The sequence below is a fragment of the Dromiciops gliroides genome, chromosome 1 (assembly GCF_019393635.1).
Source record: "Dromiciops gliroides isolate mDroGli1 chromosome 1, mDroGli1.pri, whole genome shotgun sequence".
In the NCBI taxonomy this organism is placed as follows: domain Eukaryota; kingdom Metazoa; phylum Chordata; class Mammalia; order Microbiotheria; family Microbiotheriidae; genus Dromiciops; species Dromiciops gliroides.
The window spans coordinates 27,943,314-27,963,767 of record NC_057861.1 but is presented as its reverse complement, the minus strand read 5'-3'; the positions used below and the strand labels follow the sequence as shown (position 1 = coordinate 27,963,767).

The 20,454-nt window shown below is 52.7% G+C and overlaps 1 protein-coding gene across 1 annotated transcript in view; it reads right to left on the bottom strand.

The window, feature by feature from the left end:
• Positions 1-1,303: 1,303 nt before the first annotated feature.
• Positions 1,304-20,454, bottom strand: part of NAA25 (N-alpha-acetyltransferase 25, NatB auxiliary subunit) — a 44,450-nt gene continuing 25,299 nt past the window's right edge. The window contains exons 13-24 of the mRNA XM_043975024.1: positions 19,849-19,938; positions 19,300-19,480; positions 18,624-18,723; positions 13,494-13,645; positions 12,535-12,660; positions 12,093-12,336; positions 9,407-9,530; positions 8,543-8,608; positions 7,944-8,041; positions 7,401-7,511; positions 5,773-5,919; positions 1,304-3,983 (exon numbers count right to left, since the gene is read on the bottom strand). Of these exons, the coding sequence (XP_043830959.1) occupies positions 3,861-3,983; positions 5,773-5,919; positions 7,401-7,511; positions 7,944-8,041; positions 8,543-8,608; positions 9,407-9,530; positions 12,093-12,336; positions 12,535-12,660; positions 13,494-13,645; positions 18,624-18,723; positions 19,300-19,480; positions 19,849-19,938 (1,562 nt within the window). The 3' untranslated portion in view covers positions 1,304-3,860. The remainder of the gene's footprint in view (positions 3,984-5,772; positions 5,920-7,400; positions 7,512-7,943; positions 8,042-8,542; positions 8,609-9,406; positions 9,531-12,092; positions 12,337-12,534; positions 12,661-13,493; positions 13,646-18,623; positions 18,724-19,299; positions 19,481-19,848; positions 19,939-20,454) is intronic.

Below are 20,454 nucleotides of genomic sequence, written 5' to 3'. Positions count from 1 at the left end.
AAAGCACTTAACAGTGCCCGGCACACAGTAGGTGCTTGTTCCCTATCAGTGTAAGCGGGCACTAAGGGCCCACAGGTAGGACAACAGGCCACTGTTCACACTGCGCTTTCCTCCCCACCAGTTATCCCTGAGCAGAGGGGAAGCTTAGGTGGGGAGAGGGCAGCAATGTGGTCAGGGTTCCACGGCTACCTGGGGCTGTGATCTGGCCCCCTGGGCTCCCATCAAACCCCCCGCCCAGGCCTCTTTCCATCTACTGGACACTATGGGAAGGCTCTGCCAGCTTTTAAGTTCCAGGGTGGGGGGAACAGAAGAGGCTGGGTCGGTTGCTTGCCCTGCACCAGGCACGAGGGCAGACTTAAGTGGGGTCACTTGCCTCTTTCCTGATGACCACGGTGACTGATCTTTCAGGACAGAATCATGGGTGATGAATGTTACAGGACAGAGAACCTAGACTGGAGGCCCTGGGGGCTAGAGTTGGAAGGGACCTCACTCGCCATTGGGTTCCACCATCTCATTTTTATGGATAAAGAAATGAAGGCAGAAAGTGACTTGTCCAAGGTCATACTGGTAGTTAAGGGCCAAGGCAAGATTTGAACCCAAGACCTATGACTGCTCATGCAGCACCAACTACATGGCCGAATACATTTCATGCCACGGCCCGCAGTGGAGCACCCCTTAGGACTACGGCCGAGACCCTGGCAATTCTCTGGACCTCAGTTTTCTCATCGATAAAATCAGAACAATATTTACACTCACACTCACTCCAAGAGCTCTCCTGAGCTTTGCAGACCTGAAAAGCATCCTGGAAATGGGAAGGTGCATTAGTATAGAAAGGCTTCCCTCTACCAATGCCAAAGTATTAGCATTTTTTGGTCCAAACTTGGGATTTAACTAGTGTAGGAAATGCCCAGGGTAGAAACTTCCTCCATCAATACAGGCTGGCCCCTTATCTTTAACTTGTTCTCAGTGACCCAGGGTGCTGGGACTTCCCCTGGCTAAGGTCACGTGGCCAGTGCAGGGCCTGAGCACGGCTGGGCTGTCCTAACTTTGAGGCTGGCTCTCTCATCATAATTACCATCATCTCCTCCTTGTCACTGTGGTTCAGACAGAAGTGGCCCCGGGGCCGTCATTCTTAGTATCATCATGATCAAGCTTTTGTAAAAGACTGATCTTCTTGGAAAAGTAAGCTGAAATTCATGAATTCTGCATGGAACTCAGAAACGGGTCACTCCAGACTAATGAGATGGCAGATCCCTAAGGGTAGAAACAGCAACAACGACAGGAACCAGGCAGATAGGCTAACTTGTAATGAAACTATCTTTTATATAAATTATTAAACCCATCCAGTTTAAAGCAGGTTTGCTGTGCCCGTGTCACTGAATTCTGAAGGAGGACAGATATAGGCCTTCTACATTCATAAATTACATCAAATAATTCAGGAAAGAGTCGAGAAAACAAAGCTGCAGGTACAATAAACCCCGTATGTGTTTAAAAAAAACAAAAGAGGACAAATCCTGCTTGAACATAACGATTGCGAAATGGAAATGCAACGTTTGAACAGTTAAAATCGTGGAAAGAGATGCAACTGAGAGGGGCCCGGAGCAGGTGTCCCGCACTGGTCCTACTAGGCACAAGACCTGGGATCTTTCTCTCTGGTGCGTGTGCGTGCTCCGGGATCGAGTGCTGCCCACAGAAACAGCTTCACCTCCATGTCTCCTTAGGAGGCCGGATCTCAAACTCATGGGACGCCGGTGGAATAAAACCAAGCAAGACCCTTTCAGGCTGCAGACAGTAGTCTCGTTAGTCTGTCTATTCCTCTTCCACGCCTTACCTCGTTTTAAAATTTCAATTCAGCACACATAAAGAAAAAACAAACCCCAAAACAACCCGCCAAACCAAGCCCCCGAGCCCCCACACAAAAAAACAGCAGCAGCAAGGGATCATTTGGAATTCCTTGTCAAATACCAAATGACATCCGATGTGTTGGAGGGTGCTTCTTTACTCGTGTAAGAATATATAGATATAGATATAGATATATTTTTAACTGTACACAATTTATAGGGTGTGACAAAGTTTCCAAAAGACTAGATCAACAAGGTATTGGCTGTTTCTGCACACAATTTAGTTTTTCGTTTTCGTTTTTCTTTTTTATACAAAGACATCGCGAGATGTAAGAGGTTGAATTTGATTTCAGTGCTACGGTTAATACAAAAGTCAACAAGAAACAAAGGAAGTAACAATGGCCCCCCTCCCCAATAACATTATTTGACACTGAACCATCGGGAGGGGGGCCAGGGGCAGGGGGTGACTGCCACTAGGAAGCAGAGATTGGCTGGAGAGGAATCATGAGATGCCCCTAAGGACAGAGACCAAGCTTCCCCAACCCTGTGCATGCTTCAAAGGACTGAGGTCAGTCTCTGATTTTCTTTCAAAGGGTATTTCTATATACTGTACATTTCAAGACGGTGAGAGAAAGGATCACTTCAGCACACCCACCCCACCCCCAAGCTCGACTCAGAAGGCTGCATTTGCCACCCCCTACCCCCAAGAGGTCGGAGACTGCAGCCATGTTCAAGTTCAAAATGCTCTCCCTCCTTCCTCTGTGGATGGTGGCCTGGGAGACTGGCCACTGGCACTTCCTGTAAAAATTGCTCTCTCCCAGGGTCCTACTTGTCAAAGATCTAGCATTTCTAATAAGTCTTTTTGGAGGAAGGGGTTGTGATCCTTTGCAACTTCCTTTCAAAGTTTAAATAGGAGAATCAATTACTCTAGGCCAGATCACAGATTTCTGAGCGCTTCAAAGGTCCCGTGAAGCCAGGAGGACCAAAAAAGCAAGTGGTTTTTGCATAGGAAGATTTTCTTTTTCAACCTTTCCAAGAAATAAAAAAAAAAAATATGGTCAAATTTCATCGGAGAAAAAGAGATAGTTATTTGCTTTTAAAGAAGAGCCGACTCTGCGTGTCGTCTGAAGGTCGAGAAAGAAGCCAGCCCCATGTACCCGCCCTGGTGCCCAGGCAGGGGAAGGGGCATTCTCAGGCCCCTGCCCTACAGGGCGCCCCTGGCCCAACCTGAAAGCCTTGGACATTACCCAGGGCTCAGCCCGCTCCCTCCCTGCCGGCCCCCACCAGTAAAGGCCCTCAAGCACTAAGTCTTCGTTTTCAAGCACCTATTTTTTGTTTTTAATTCATGAACTGATTGTAGTATATGACTGAAGAAATCAGGGCTTCGCTGCATAAATTATGTACATCATCTCTCTTGGCTTTCCACCAGCGATTCCCGTCATCCCCAAAGGCATGGACAAGAGGTGGGGCTGGTTGGGAGTGACCTTGGGGATGCTCCAGGCTCCTCGCTCTCCCCTGGACAGCTGCTTCCTCTGCCTCCCTGCCCCTGGTTCAGATTTCAAAGGCGGGCACAGGGCAGGGGCCAGAGGTTGGTGCGGTGGGAGCTCTCAGCCCTCCTTTTCGCGTCCACCCGGCCTGCACCGCTGCCAGGGAAGGAGCCACACGTCCAGGGGCAGGAGGCCTGTTCTGCCCTGGCCGCTCTGGGCCGGAGGCTGTTACTGCTGACTTGCTATTGCTGCTTCTAAAAACAAGCCCAGAAATTTCTGGAGATGGAAAGGAAGAGAAGGAGGCTTTCTCTGGTTGCTGCCATACGCTTAATAATGAACATGTATAAAAAGTGGTCAAACCTAGGGGAGGGCTCGGCTTCCGCTTTATGTACAATCATTTAATCAGCGGTGGAGAGTTAATACCTAAAAAATTAATTCAAGATCAAAGTCCTTCATGCATTTGATGAGGAAGTTCTGGATTGTGGTGGCCGCGGTGCGGCAGCGGACAATGCTCTGGTCCAGGCCTCTCCCCTCACACTCTGAGTTTCTTCATGGTCTCCAGCCTCTTTTTCAGCAGCTCTCCGATTTCCTGAAGCGAGTGCTGATAGCTGCTCTGCACCTTCCCGTGCACGGTCTTTGTGAACTTCTTGTCCTCCTGTGGAGAGAGAGAGAAGAGCACCGTGGCCAAAGCCTGCAGGGACTGCCCAGGTCTCTAGCCCCAGCAGGTGGCCGGTCAGAGGGAGGCCACCGACACCCCGGGATGTGTGAGGAGCACAGTCTCCCCCGCTCCTCCCCTGGCTCTGCAGAAGTGGGGGCCTGAGAGGTGGATGGGCTCTGGAGGGGGAGTGTGTGTGTGTGTGTGTGTGTGTGTGTGTGTATGTGTGTGTGTGCCCACACACATGCATGTGTGCACATGCATGACCCTATCATCTTTCTTATCCTCTGTTATAAAAGATGAATTGTATATGGAGGGAGACAGAAGGGATAAGAGAATGGAACAGATCAGTCACAAACTGTACAAGAAATAAGCCAGCCCCGGATGTGCTCAGGCCAGCCCAAGACCTTCTGGGGGCTCCTTCCCTGCCCCCTCCTCCACAGTGCCCAAGTCCATCAGCGGAGATGAAACCAGGGGCCAACACCCTGCCCGGACACTTGATGCAAACAAGTCAGCCGCCCATCTCTACTGGGGCAAAGAAGTGCAGCCTAACATTTCTACTATAAGGGAGGGAGGGAGGGTACTGGACTTGATAAAATATCTCCCTTAGGCTCAGGAGTGGAAAAGAACTCAGACAGGACCTAGAAACACTGACTTCAGAGCAAATTTGCCTTCCCTGCACCTTGGGGAGGCCTCACCGAGGCAGCTGAAGGTCTCTGGCCTCGCCCTCCACCCTGGCCCTTCCCCAGCCCCTCAGCTGACCCCTCCCTTGTGTGTTGGAATTGGGAGATCCCTGCGAGCAGAAACAGTTTCCCCTTTTCCACGTGTAGCCCTAATGTGTGGCACACAATAAGTGCTTAAAAACGCTTCTTTGTGCTTTCATTTTTCTGCACGAGGCTGGGAGGCCATGCCCATGTTCTTTGGGAACCGTGGCATCATTTACTGTTTATTTGTTTATTTATTTATTTTTTTTTGCTGGGCAATGGGGGTTAAGTGACTTGCCCAGGGTCACACAGCTAGTAAGTCAAGTGTCTGAGGCCAGATTTGAACTCAGGTACTCCTGAATCCAAGGCCGGTGCTTTATCCACTGCGCCACCTAGCCGCCCCTCATCATTTACTGTTAAAAAAAATTAAGCATGGAAGAGGCTGAGGCAGGCCTGCAGCCAGGAAGACCCAGTTTAGATCTAGCTTTACACACCGACTTGCTGTGTGACCTTGGGCAAGTCCCTTTACCCACCTGCCTGCTTCATCATGTGCAAAATGAGGACACTGCTAGCACGTGCCTCCCAGGGTTGGGGTGAGGATCATGTAAATGCTCTAACATACCAAGGAGCTACCCCTGTGATGGTGATTATCATTATTGTTTTAATAAAGGCATCAGATATGAGTGAGGCTGGACATTTCTATGTGAAGTTGGCCTCGGCTTCCTTGCAGTGCCGGGATGAATGCTCTGACAACTGTCTATCATTCTTTTCAGTTTCCTTCATTTAAAAACAAACACTAAATCCCACCCCCCCCACACCCCCCACCTCCACCAAGTAATGAGATCCCGGAGGGCCAGCCTAGGATGGAAGGAGCGCTCAGCAAGCCTTCAACGGCCTTAGAGAAATCAGAGCTGAGTGGCCACTTCTGAGGTGGGGTCCCGTCCCAGCCTCTCACAGCGCAGACCAAGGAGGGAGAGCAGGCCTGTGAAGGTCGCCAGCCAGAGGCCTGGAACGCCGGTGCCTTCTCCTAGCATCAGAGCCCAGCCCTGGGGCCGTCCTCAGGGAGTGAAGTACCCTCCTCTTACCTGGGAGAGAGCAGGGTCTTCTAGGGACAGTTCTTCCAGTTTCAGTGCAGCCAGAAGAGTCTCAAGGCCCCGGATGTGCTCCAGGACACTGGAGATGAGCAGCTGCAGCCCGGCCACGTAGTGCTGGAAGCTGGAGAAGACAGGAGGCTGTGGGGAAAAGGGGGGGGAGGAGTGAGCAGTTATGGGGAAGGAGACCCGGACGGGCGGCTGTCCTCACTGCTCCCAGCCCCCGTTCCCCTCTGCCTGCCACCCTCAGCTGCCCCAGAAGCTTCAGCGGCTCCCTACTGCCTCTGGCCTGGTGGGTGAGCTCATCTTCCAGGCAGCAAGAGCCCTGCCCGGGGGCTCCAGTCCCTCTGCAGACACGGCCTTCCAGCCACACTGGCCTCCTCACTCTTCTCCACGCTCCAGCCCCTCCCAGTTTCTCTAGGGCTCAGCCGGGTGTCCCTCCCTCTCTGACTGATCCCTCTCCGTCTCCAGAGTCCCATCTGGTCCCCCAGGAGAAGGGGAGCCCCTCGATGGAAGGGGGTGTTCTTCATCTTGTCTCTGTAGCCCCCAGGCCTTGACAGATGGGTGGGGATCCTAAAATGTGGTGCCTAGAGCCAAGCCCGGCACTCAGAGCAGAGCACCCTGGGGTGCTGGCCCTCTCGGCTGCTATATCAGTCACTGCTGAGCTTGCAGACCACTGAGGCCCCGTGATCCTTTTTCAGAATAACTGCAAACAAGCCGCGTGTTTGCCATCTTAGCCGTCTGAAGTTATTTGCTAACCCTAAGTCCCGGACTGAGTGACTTGGTTATGCTTCCTCTTTGGTGTGCCTTCCCAGCTTTGTGCCACCTAGAAGCACCAGAGGCAGATGACCACAGGCATCCCCCAGCCATAGATAACAATGTCGCCAGCCAGGGCGAGCTCAGAGCCATGGCCCTGGCCTGCAGGCCCCCTTCCATGCTAGTACCCATGGCACAATGGCCCCTTTACCCTCCGCATACCCTGGGCCAGGTCATTCAACACAGCAAGCTTTTACCAAGCAAGGACTTTGTGCAAGGCACTATGGGTAGAAAGAGAAGCCCCAAGAGGCCTGGGGGCTCCCATGTGATAAAGGAGACTGGACATGTGCACACAGACATCTGGAATATCTCAGGGAAACAGTGGGGGTGGGGAAGCTAAGAAAAGCCATCCGCAAGAGGCGGCCCTTAAGCTGACCTTGAGAGAACCAGGGATCCTGAGGGGCAGGACGCTCCTGGGCAAAGGGAGCAGGTGGGAGAGGGGATGTCACACACACGAGACACCCCTTGGGGCTGGAGTACTGAGTGTGAGTGGGGGGGGGGGGAGGGGGCGACTAGGGAAAGGCAGCCAGGTCAGGGAGGGCCCATTTCCCAAGCAGGGAGGGGCGCTTGGGGCAAGAAGGCCAATCAGGAGGTGACTTTCCTGGCCCAGCAGGGGAGCCAGAGAGAGAGGCCCTGGGCCTGAAAAGTGTGGCGGCGCCTCAACAGACAGAGAAGGGCTTCTGATCACTCTGCTAAAGTAGAGCCTCAGTGCCATCTCCTTGTGTCACGACCTGCGGGGACAGCCCAGGCTCCTCTGGGAGGGAAACGGGAGGGGGTCCTAACGGATCCTCGCCCGGGATTATTACCATGAGGGCGCTGGTTTCTTTTTTCTTCTTTTTCCTTTTCTGTAAATTTAATTTATACGGCTGCAGGACACTGTCACAGTAACTAGTTACCCAGAGGACAATGGAGATGGTCTGAAAGAAATGGAGGAAAACGCGTTATTAATTATTAAGGTATTTAACAGGGCGGTGGAGGAGAGAGAATGAGAATCTTAGGATCATGGGATCCAGAGCCAGAAGAAACTCCCGGGACCTGCTAGGACAATCCTGTCCCACAGAGGGGGCTGTCCCTGTCCCCCCACCCCCCACCCCCACTCCTCCCAGTGTCCATCAGGCACAAAGCTCATGGGGCAGGTAAGAGGCAATGAGCAGCAGCACCAATAAGGGCTCTCATCTATGTGACACTTCAAGGCCAGCAGGTGTCTGAGGCCATGTCTCCCTGGACATCCCCAACAGCTTCCTGGAGCCAGGAGGGCCCCAGGCTGAGGGGGCCCAAGGCCCGGCGCCTCCCCACAGGAGGTGTTTGCAGTGAATAAAGAGTCAGGGAAGGAGGTGGCCGACGCTCACCTCCACAAAGAAGACTAAGTTTTCTAAGACGCTGGGATGAGCCTTCAGGCTCCCATCTTGTACTTCTAAGATGTCGCCTTTACATTGACCAAAGACTTCTGCAAGAAAAAGCGCAAACACGGTCTGTCTCTCCGTGGGGCACCTGTTTCTGAGATGTAAGACAGACTCGTGGCGTCCATCATCCATCAAGGAAGCCCCAGGGCAGTCAGGGAGGGGAGGCCTCTGCTCAGCCAGCCCACCACGTCCTGAACACCTTCTCGACGGTCTTGCCGCCGTCACAAGGGCACCCCTAGAGCTTTCCGGCCCAGGTCACAGACAAGGGGCCGTCGCAGAGGCCACAGCTGTGAGAACAGGCACCGCTGATGACGCCTTTTCTACTTGGAATCCCCACCACTTTGCAATGATGGCCTCCCATTTTCCAACATTCTCATTTGGGGCAATACACCAGAAGGGTCCGGGGGCTCCCAGGGAGTCAAGTATCCACGCTACATCTGACCCACCCAACAGACCAAGGAGGCATGCACAGACACCCAGGGAGAAGCACCACAGTCATTGGCCAGCGCCCGGAAATAAGACCAGTCAGAAGTGCAGACACTTACCCCTTAATTGTTCTAGTAAAGATTCAAAACAATTCCCTATCCTCTCCTGGATCTCAGCTGTATCCTCTGAAAGGAAGAAATCCCAGCTTAGCAGCCACATCTTAAGGTAAAAGACACACAAAACCCAAGGAGTCCCTGAAGACCACCCCTGACCCCCAGCTCTGTAGGCCTCTGGGCATGTGCAGACCTCCCACTTATCCTCTCTGGCCTCCAGAGGTCACTGTTCAACAACCCCAAAACCTCAAGAGCACTGCCCCGAATGAGGTGGAGATTAAAATCCACTTCTTTCAAGTGGCTAAAAAGGCAAATGGAATTCATTACAAACTTGAGTCTGACCATCCCACCAAGCCATTCCTCATTTGGAGCTGGAGATAATTATGGTCTATGGTTCCTAACTTTTGCTGCGTTAGACACTTAGAAGGTCTGTTTTTCTACGACAAATACCCAGCTCCCCAACCAAGGCCCTTCAAATAACAGGCTCAACAGCCCTAAATTATCACTATTCCCCATCTGCCTTACATGGGGCTGTCCTACGACGTTCCCCTCCAATGACACAGTAGGAGGTAAGCAGGACTTCGGGCTCTCTAAGGTCCCCAGGGCCGGCCCTTCCACATCACAGAGAGAGGCCGGTGTCACAAGCTGCCTGGCCACCTACTAAAGAGGAGTTTTCTGGGCAAACAAAATCAGCCCAGGATCTCTGAATCCACAACAAAATTCATCCGGCCAGGCCCCACTGTGCTCCTTAGCATGTGCACACGTGCACACAGACACAGACACACAGACACAGACACACAGACAGACAGACAGACAGACACACACACACACACACACACACACACACACACACACACACACACATCTTACCTAGGCCGTTGGTATCTAGTTCATAAATATCACTAACAAGGTAAAAGGAGCCTGTCTGGCACTGGCAGCAGCCGCTGCTGAAGAAGCCGGCCATGCGGGTGGGAACGGGACCGAGGAAAGGATACTGGGGAATCAAAGGGGAAGAAGGTCCAGTTAGTTTGCACGAGCGTCCCAGGAGACCCAACCTCTGGGCGGCAATCAGCAGCATGTCCTCCTGAGGCAGGAGGCTGTTGGGGTCTTCTGCCCCATCCATCACCCCCCTCCCCAGCGCTGGCACCCGCCCTAGAGAGGGTGCATCTCCCATGTAAGGCTCTACAGAGACGCCAGTCGATGGCCTCCCTGGGCAGGAAGGGGCCTGATCTGGGGTCATGGGGCTGACAAGTCCCACGTCTCACCGACTCAAGCCAAACCTTGTGGGTGCATAAATGAAGGCGTCCTATATGAATTTAACTCATGGGACCCAGTTCTTGGAGCCAGGAGACCCCAGAGACCATCTGATCCAAACCCTTCATTTTGCAGAGGAGGAAACGGAGGCTCAGGAGGATAAGTGACTTGCCCAAAGTCACGCTGGCAGTAACAGTAAACTTTAGAGCCAGGATTTGAACCCAACTCCTTGGACACCAGAGCCAGTTGGTAGGGTTTTCCACTGAGCCACAAGGTTTAAGCAGATCCAGGACACCTGGTGGAAAGTCTACCCGCTTTAAAAAAATAACAAGGAAAAGCAGGATTTTGTCTGCTCAAAAGATAGGAGCCCATGTGTATTAATTTTTTAAGAGACACAGAGAAGCTGGGAGTGAGGACACAAGCACTGGGCAGTCCTGGAAAAGTCCCTTCAAGAACAACAAAGCTCAATGAGCTGAGGCCAGGGGGCCTGGCTGTCTGAAGGACTGCAAGCTGGGGATGGGGGTGAAGGGCCCAGCTTTAGATCTATTCAGGGAAAAGAAAGGGATCGAAGAAGGGATGGGCGCAGTCATGATTCTGCTTCTTTCCTTTCTGACAAGGGGAACAATTTTTGGACTTGAAAGGTCCGAACAGAAATGGCTGATGGTGAGTTGAGGCCCAAGTCAAGGAAGGCCAGAGTAAGGGAGCACTAGCTGTCCTAGGGGAGGCTGGCAGGTGGGGATGCTGCGAAGGGGGGAGAATGGCTCGCTTTTCAGAGAAGGCCTAAGAGGGAACACCCAAGTCTGCGCATGCTAGTAAAGGGAAGGTCAGCGCCCACAGGGACAAGGAAGCAGTCATCGCACAGAGACACCATCTATGTCTAAATCACCATGAGTCCAGGCCAGGCTGCTCTGTTTGACCTCCTGGCATGTTTGGTAAACTCATGGGTCAAAGGAAGGCTGTGCATACCCTTTCCCAAACATTCACACTTTTTTCCTCAAGCGAAGATGTAGAAATGCAGGTTCCTGAATTCAGGGACCTGAAGAAATGAGCAGGCCCAAAGAGCCCGTATAACTGGCTCCACAACACCTTAGAAAGAATTTTCCGGGGGGGTGAAGCTAGGTGGGGGAATGGCTAAAACACCAGCCCTGGATTCAGGAGGACCTGAGTTCAAATCTGGCCTCAGACACTTGACACTTGCTAGCTGTGTGACCCTGGGCAAGTCACTTAACCCTCATTGTCCCACAAAAAAAAAAAAAAAAAAAGAATTCTCTGGGAGTGGCCTAGGGGGCTGGGGTCTGCCACAACATGATGTGAATTAAGTCACAAATGTCACACTTATCAAATCTGCACGACACAAAGATGGGAAGGACGGTTAACAGGCCACACTGGACAACCAAGGCAGGACCAAATCAAATTTGAGATAAATATAAAATCTCGTGCTTTGGTTCAGAACAATCACTAGTCTAAGACAGGAATGTGTCCAGACAGCAATGCATGTGAAAAAGACCCAAGAGCCTTAGTGGACAACAGGCAGACTCTGAGTCAACACTGGTTGATAGCCAAGACACCAATGTCGCGTTGGGCTGTGGCCAAGCAGGAGGTGCCCAGCCCCCTGAGGGACAGTGGCAGTGAGGCCAAATCTCTTCTGGTGCCGAGGGCCTTGAGTTCATGTTAAATGAGACTCCATTAAGGAGCACAGGACACCTCGCCTAGAGAAGACCGGCAGGGTCCCCAAGAACTATTACCAAGGATTTAAAGGGGGGAGGTCCAGTGGGGATAGATTAGAGGACTTCCGAGCCCCTCAAAGCAGCGAGGGAAGAGGCGAGTCTAGAGCCAACACTGGGAGAAGCGCTATCTAAAAGCAGATTGTGCAGGCTCAAGGGGCGGCAGACGCCTCCTTGTTGGACGTCTTTGAGTCAAAGAAGGACGACACCAGGTCTGCGACAGAAGGAACCTCCCTTGGGCCTGGCCTGGCCTGCCCAAGGTCCCCCCCGACCCCCTGGCTCCTGACGGACACTGTGCATGATGCAGAGGCAGCCATAATCCTAACACATCACTTTGAAGGTCATAGATTCAGCGCTGGCCAAGAACTCGGTGGTCATCTAGTCTGATACCCTCATTTTACAGAAGTCAACATCTAGGGAGCTGTGGGGCCTGGCCAAGGTTCATACCATAGGAAGTGGCAAAGGCACGATTCAAACTCAGCTCCCCTGGCACCCCTCCCTCAGCTCTGAGGCCTCAGAAGCCTCCCTCCCTCTCACAAAGGCAGCCCCGAGGCTCCGCTCCACTTTGCAAAGCGTACCTGAACCTTCCGTCCAACAAATCGCTTTCCGGCATCTAGCACGCCTTCCAGTTGCTGGAGAAGCGAACGGATGGTATCGATCCTGGACGAGACACCATTCTCTGTCGTTTTGTCTGAGTTTTTTGGCTCCACAGAGTGGCTGAGCGTTGGAAGCCCGCTGACCAATCTCAGGGTCAGGGAACGGATGCGCAGCCAGAGGGTCTCCTCCTCCAGGGAGAGCTTCTTGTGTTCTTCAGAAACATCCCTGAAGACAGAAACAGCAGCTGCAGGTAAGCCAACAGCGTGGCGCAGTCATCGCCAGAGTTTCACGCTGACCCTTGGAGCCCACCCACGGCTCCCCAGACATATCTCGCCAGGAGGCTGGAGCAAACATCTAGACTCGATGTTGACCCTCAGGGAAAACACAAGAAAAAAGGCACCATGCCGAGTTAAACTGAGTTACCGCTCCTTGGGATCCCACGTGAAGAAAACATGGAGGTCCCTGTTGTCTCGCAGGTCTTTCCACGGGATGTCATCCTCCTCAGGACTCAGACTCATGGACTTGACACTCTCTTCTAAACTGGTCGATCTATGGTAGAAACGGGATGCACGGGTTTATAGAACACAGAGGCTGTGGGGACTCGGGGGGCGGAGAGAGACTTAACTAGAACATTCAATGACATGCCCACAAACATCTTAAAAGTGGGGATCCCAGTGCTAGAATCAGAAGGATCTGCAGAGAGGATCATTTTAGAGACCAGAGAGGGAGGCTGTGAGAAGTGAAGTGACTCGCTTATAGTCCCACAGGGACCAAGTGGCAGAGATGGGATTCGAATCTGGGTCCTCTAACTCCTAGCTGTCCTTGCACTCCCCTATACTGTTCCTGGGCCCAACACCTATGCCCACTATGAGGTATTTTTTGTTTGTTTGTTGTTTTTTTGCGGGACAATGAGGTTTAAGTGACTTGCCCAGGGTCACAGAGCTAGTAAGTGTCAAGTATCTGAGGCCGGATTTGAACTCAGGTACTCCTGAATCCAGGGCCAGTGCTTTATCCACTGCGCCACCTAGCTGCCCCTCCACTGTGAGGTTTTATTTAAGCTGGGATAAAAAATGACCTGTGGAAGAAAGTAACTCTGCGTGACGTGAGGCAGCCCACAGGGAGAGGAGCGGGGGCAGGTCCTCCTGGGCTGCTTCCCTTCAGAGCCAGTGATGCCGGAGCAGGCACAATGGGTACAATTCTCTAGGCCAGGGTGAATACTAAAGACCATAGGTAATTCACAGACAAGCCACATCAAATGGATTTTGTAAAAAAGAAAAGAATGAAACTCGGCTGTGCTGCAGACGCCCCCTCCCGCTCTCCCCACCATGCCCTCGGAGCCTGCTCTCAGGCACCTGGTCCTCCCCATTCCAGGCTCTACTCACATGTTGGCTTCAAGCAGCAGGTCCAGCAACATCCGTTCAGTGCGCACTTGAGCAAAGTGCAGGGAGTTGTTGAGTCTATTTCTAAAAGCGATGAACTCTGGGATCTTCTCAAACGCACCATATTTGTAGGCTTGAATAATATATTCTGAGGTCTGGAAGAAAAGAACACTGGCTCAGCCTGGCAGGAACGTTTGTAACAAGCCAGACACTTGTGACACACCTTGCCAGCAAAGCAACTCAACCAAAAAACCCAGAACAAAACCCGCCGGTAACTCCATTAACCGCTCCCAGACTAACCGAGGCCACGGTCACCAAACAGAACTTCAGCCTTGAAAACCCTACCCTGCCCCCTCCTCTTCCTTGCCACATTTTCCCTCTGCTGAGAACGGCCCACACACGGCGGTGGGGAAGCCGTCCCAAGCTAGAAGGGCAGCCACCGCTGACCCAAGCCGCTCCAGAAGAGACACAACTCGGTGTTTTTGTTAGTCTGACAGGGATAACCTGCTCCTAGGGAGGTTTCGAAAACAAGGCCACTGCCTACCTCGGTCCCCCTAAGTCCCCAAATCTAAAAAAGGCCCAAAGACATGCTGGCTCCTTCTTGTTTTATTATGATTTCCAATACAATATCACATAACACCAAGATTTAAGTGAGACGCCAAACAGTGTCGACCACCAAGGCTCACGGCACCGTCAGTCCATCGGAGGACACGAAGGATGAATGCCCCAGGTGTCTGGAGCATCTGAGCGACCTGATGCAGAGAACTGAAGTCAATGCCCACAGACCTGAGGAGAAGCGGCCCAAGAGAGCGGAGGACGGACGTCCCGGTACATCAGCCAGAGAAAGAGCTTTGGGGGAGGAGCCCAAGGCATTAGGACTCAAGAAAGCACCTGCCTCCAAAAACCTCCCTGCCACGAACGCTCTACACCAGCCTCAACTCTGTCCCTCTCCATTCGTCCGGACAATTTACATGATAGGAAAATAGGGCGACAGTCAACAACATACCCTCTGATAAACAGCCTCGCAGGGTTCATTTCAGGCCGCGGGATTGCGCCAGGGGCGCTAATTCAACTGCACTCGATGCGGCTTTTAAACCCCCACGGGACACCTCGGTGAGCTGTTTGCCTGCAGTATCTGGAGAAATTAAAGACGGACGGACACAAGAAAATTAAAAAGATTACTTGTGATCCTGCGGGCTTAGAGAAGGACTACCTGAAATCCTCAAGTTACCTTCTGGCTTGACTCAGGGCCAGCGAGAGCGCCTCTTTCCTTAGCTGCCTACCAAGGGGCGGGCTACTCTACCCACAGGCACAGGCTCCACAGGCCCTTGGCGGCCCAGGGGGAGCAGGACACGGACACGGCAGGAATTTGGGGCAAGGCATGCACCGAGAGGTCGCAGCTGGGGAGGAAGGAGTCCCTGGGAGCCTGCGATTCCTCGGGCAGTCTGCAGGAGGCCCCGGTGGCCTTTGGGGGCTAGATCCAATTGCTAAACAGACCCACCCCGCCCCCAAACTAACTCACTACCTCAGGCACGGTGGGGGCTCTCATTTCTGGGTGGCCCAGGGAACCCATGACTTTAGTACAATTTAAACACAAGACAGGAAAACTGGAGGTCTGGGCAGCAAGGAGGCCACGCTCTTCTAAGGCCCTGGCTTGTTTTTCCAAAAGAAAGCTAGTCCTCCTTTAAGTCAGCCTGCGTCATGGCCCCGGGGATCGGCAAAGTGGAGGGAGACAGAACACAGAGAGGTCAGACAGAGGAGAGGAGCCACCCCAGCCCACCCCAGGCCTACAGGAGGCCAGGCTAGAGACTGCAGGCAAGCGGGTTCTGTGGACAATCAGGAGCCGCTTGTATCTATGTCTAGGTCACCGAGGTGATCCGGGTCCCCTTTGGACTTCTGAAATGAACCCTGGACACTGCAGAAAGGGCTGGAGACACACAGACGCCAACTCAAGAATCACACCTCTTCTGTCACACCAACCTAACAGTGCCGACTGTTTAACACAGCAAGACTCCAAGGGGCAGAAAAGTCATTTCTAGCAGTTTTAGAAGCCAACAGCAGTCCTTCTTCCAGAGGGAAGACCTCTCTTGAAGCCCACTGGGCCCCGTGCCAGGAAGAGTCTTGCACCTAAGAGACCTGGGATTTTTCCTCCCCCCCACTCCCCTAGCGGGGCTTTGACACATCATTTCAAAGAGACATTTTAGGAATTCAAACTGAATGGTCACTCAGGGAAGGAAAAGCACTGCTGGGGGAGCGATGAACACCCAGAGACCACACCCACACCCACACTGAGCGTTGCTCTGGATCTCCGGAACATGACAGGCCAGCAGAGAACCCTAAAATGTCACTCTCTCCTCCGGAGAAGGCTGCGGTGGTCCCCTCCCCAGGACCGTCTGCAATTCCTCATCTAGTGGCTATCACGAGCTAGGCTCGAGCTATCCCTTCGGAGCATGGCCATCCCACAGGAGAAGTGTCCTCTGGCCACTACCTTCTGTGGCTCTGCGGTCCTGCTATCTTCCCTAGGGCCTTCATCACAACTGAATAAACTGGATGTTCCTGATAGAAGTCCCCGTTCCTGCATCCACAGAGAGTGGTGGGATTGAGTTGTTGCTGTTTCCAGTTCAGAAGATCTTATCCCTTCAGGCCAATGAATTTCCCTCAGCACCAGCCACCAAACAGAGAAGAGATTGTTCAGGGCCATCTTCCATCTTGGATGTGAGCTGTTTCTTGCTGGTGTCTCCTTCCCCTTCTTCCTGACCTCCAATATCCCTGCAGCTCTCTGGACACAGAGCTGGAGGACCCCAAGGCTCTGACTCTAAGACAACCACCTATGACTTCGGACACATTTCTGTGCACTATATTCTCCTGGTTCTGCTCACTTCACTGTACAGCCGTTCATACAAGTCTTTCCAGGCCTTTCTGAAATCACCCTGCTTGTCATTTCTCATAGCACAGTAATATTCCATCATCATCACATACGACAATTTGTTTAGCCATTCCCCAGTGGATGGGCATCCCTTTGATTGCCAGTTCTTAGCCATCAGAAAAAGAGCTGCTATGAGTATTCTTGTACAAATGGGTCCCCTTTATAAATATGTCCTGAAGCATCGCTCCTGCCCACTGACTACAGAAATCCACGCCTTCTGCCTACAGAGCTCAGTGCACCCAAAGACAAGGGAATGGGGTGGAATTCACCCCCCAGGTTCCTCAAACCAGAGAAACACCAAGGCGTGCCATCAGCTCGAGTTATCCCAACAGCCAAATGTCTTGGAGAAAGCATTCGTTTCTTCAAGTCATCTCTAAGTTTGTCCAGAATAAGAACCAGTAGGATACTGGGATGTTCTTCTGAACTTGGTTTGTATTTTAAAATATAGTGAAAGGCAGCTAAGTGGCGCCCTGGATTCAGGAGGACCTGAGTTCAAATCCAGCCTTGGACACTTGACACTTACTGGCTGTGTGACCCTGGACAAGTCACTTAACCCTCACTGTCCCACCCCCACTATATATGTATGTATGTATGTATGTATGTATGTATGTATGTATGTATATAAATAAAATTAAATGTAGTGAAATATTTTCTTACAAATAGTCTATGACAAGCAGAAAAACTTTAATAAGGGAAAAGCATGGAGCCTAAGTGTTCCTGCAGGCTCTGCCAAGGGAGGTGATTCTGGAAGCTAACTCCCTCAGGATAAGGGGAGCCCCACCATGCCACCCCAAGTATTGCCACACACACTCCCAGCAATGGGCTTATGAAGGACCTGCCCTTCCTTCTCCTTCACTTGTCGGATACTGCCCCACAGGTACACCAGGCATTGCCCACAACAACCTGTGGGCAGCCGAGGGCTGAGCACCAGACGGTCTATTTAACTAACACCTGCTCCTTGACCCCAACTCCTGCTTCCAACAAGCTGGGAGCACAGGTGAGCGCCTACTGTGTACCCTCCTCGGGGGACCCACACGGTTGCTGTGCATACAGCAGGCTCAGGACACCAAGTGCAAGGCCCAGCAGCCAGTGACTCACAAAGATAAGATTGCAAAGGACGACCCTCTGTGCCTTTGCCCAGGATGCTGACAAATCGCTTGCCAGAGACGCTGCTTTGGCCATTTTCTCTCTTTTGTAACTGGCAGTGTTCACAAAGAACAACACAGTCAATGAGTCAAGGTGCATCCGCTACCTCCTATGTGCCATGCACATGGGAGCTATGTTATCTAGAGGCCAAGCGCTCTGGAAGCTGAGTAGAGTCTAAGGACCAAACACAACAGGCAGGTTTTCAACAGAGGAAACCACGTGGGCACCGTGCAAATCTCAAGGCCCAGAGTCGCTCCTGGGGCACTGCAGCCTCCCTCCTCTCTAGGCATCTCATCCACGGCTGGACGGCATGCGTGCATGCCCAAGGCCTTCCAAATGCCAACCCAAGGCACCAGAGGAGAGAGACTTTCCCAGCTAGACATTCCCCAGCCCCTGGGGGGGCGCCTTCCCTCCTCACAAACGGCAGAGCCCAACTTGGCTCATCATCACCACAGAGACGACCCTTGAATTCCAATTCCTGGAAGTGGGCACGCACACAGGGTACACCACGTGCCTCTCTCGTGGCTGGTCAAAGTCTGCTCAGCTTGGCCAGCTGGAGTGGGAAACACGACGCCCTCCCTTATGGTCTCCCGAGTTGCAGGTTTAAATGATCTGACGCTATCCTTAAAACTGTCTGTCTGTACCCCAGCGATTTCACAGCAGAGTATGGGGGTGGGCAGACTTGGCAGTGAAGAGCAGCCAGGTTCACAGGCTGCTGGGTTCTAAGGCTGAAAGCTCGGATGAGCTACGTCACGCCCTTAGAGAACGCGGCACTGAGACACACATTGGAAAGGCAAACCATGTCTCTCTGCGCCGTCACGTCAGCGAGGGCTGACCTTGCTAGTTCTAAGGACGCTGTCAGAGACGCTCGTGACTCTGCCCACAGGATGGGGCAGGCTTCGCAGACTTGGCCACAGGAGGAGGGGGGAGGGGCTTGAGCCTAGAGCCTTCCCAAACACAGTGAGTTCCTGTGGCCCACTCAGATCTGGCCTCGAGGTCTGCTCTAACGGGAGCTGGGACATTCATGAGCTGAGACCACAGAAAGAAAGGATTTCACTTACATCTTTCTGGTTGGAGTGGAAAAACCTGAGTGCAAAGTTACAGGACTGGGAGGCAGCAGCGTAGTGGCCCAGAGGCTCGGCGTAGCGGGTCAGAAGGTAGCTGGAAGAGAGAGCACGGGCAGGTTACGGCTGGGCGTTTGGGGGTAGCTCTGCCCTGGCAGAATGGGGCCAGGAGTCCAGGGGGCACCACGTGGCTGTGCTAACCAGCTACACAGCCTCTCAGGGGTCCGGCATTCTCAATGAACCTGACTCTCTCCAGGACAACCTAAAGCCTTCTCCAAAAGCACCCTTCAAAGGCCAGCTTCCAACTATTACTTAGCATATCAAAAAAGTCAAACCGAGGCAGCCCCTCCCACTCCAGGGACAAATCAGAAGACTTCACAATGAGGACTCACGGAGTCAGCCCCAAACTGCCTTCTAACCTGACCTCAGGATGGGGGCCCCAGCCCCGGGCCAGCCCCAACCAACACAACATTCCAGACCACTGGCAGAGCCAGTAAGACCCGCTTCAGGGCAGGTCACAGGGTCCTCGGATCTAGTCTAGCCCAGAGAAGGGGGAGGACTTGCCCCAAGGGCAGGATCAGAACCCGGCTCTTCAGAGACTCCACAGGCCATGACGCTCTGGAGCTCTCCTGGGCCCTAGCAGAGGACAGCATTCTGAGTATCTACTACCCACCCGATGGTGTCGTGCTGGATATGTTTCGCATCGAGGCTGGAGTAGAGGTCCACCACGGGCTCGAATGCCCCAAGCAGGCAGTAGATCCGGACGAGCAGCAACTTGAACTGGGCATTGGAAGGACTATGGGTTAAGCCCTCCTCTAGTAATGTGAGGGCCTGCCATGCGGCCCTCTCTTCCCCTGGAAGGTTAAAAAAGAAAAGGCAAGTTATCCAATGGCACAGACAGCAAAATGGAGACAGATCATCACTGTGACCAAATGCCCACAGCCTTGGCCAGCCAAGGTACCCCGCCCCACCCCGATTTGGGGCCTCTCGACGCTGCTGCGCCTGGGCCCTGGCCTCCTGGGGACACATGTGGGAAGGGGCTGCAGTCAAGGGGTGAGCAGATGGGGGAGAGCTCCAGAAGTGGGCAGCAAAATGCTCTAGGAGACGCCCTCAGTGGGCCCTCCTATCAGACGCCCAGCATGAGGTGGTCATTGGCTGCAGGGCCCCTGGACGCCGGAAAACCTGCCTGAGCAAACTGCTCCCTGCTCTGCGGACGGCGTACCTGCTTCTAGCCACATGTCAATGAGCACGTGCACAGCAAGCAGGCAGTAATAGTCTGAAAACTGCAGCTCTGTTTTCAAACAGGATTTTCCTGCAAAGGGAAAAAACGCATCATCTCAGTATCAGTCAAAACCCCAGCTGTCCCAGGCACTGCATTCACTCCACAAAGCCTATTTGTACTCCCTGTGCTCAGAGCCCACTTGGGATAAGCTGGGCCTGACAGAACACTCTCACGAGGCAGTTAGTTACTGATCCATATCTTGGGCCATAGGACACATGAACTTCCAAAGGGACACTTGGCTAAGATATTAAAAAGGCCCCATCACAAAAAAAATGAGGAGGAAGGAGAATGGATGGTGGGTCTTTCACAACTCTAGGAAGGGGGAGAAGTCTTAACAAAAAGAGAGACAGGGGCAGCTAGGTGGCACAGTGGATAGAGCACCAGCCCTGGAGTGAGGAGGACCTGAGTTCAAATTCGGCCTCAGACACTTAACACTTACTGGCTGTGTGACCCTGAGCAAGTCACTTAACCCCAATTGCCTCACCAAAAAAAAAAAGAGAGAAACAGATCCCAAGAGATAAAATATTTTTGGTTACACCAAATTAG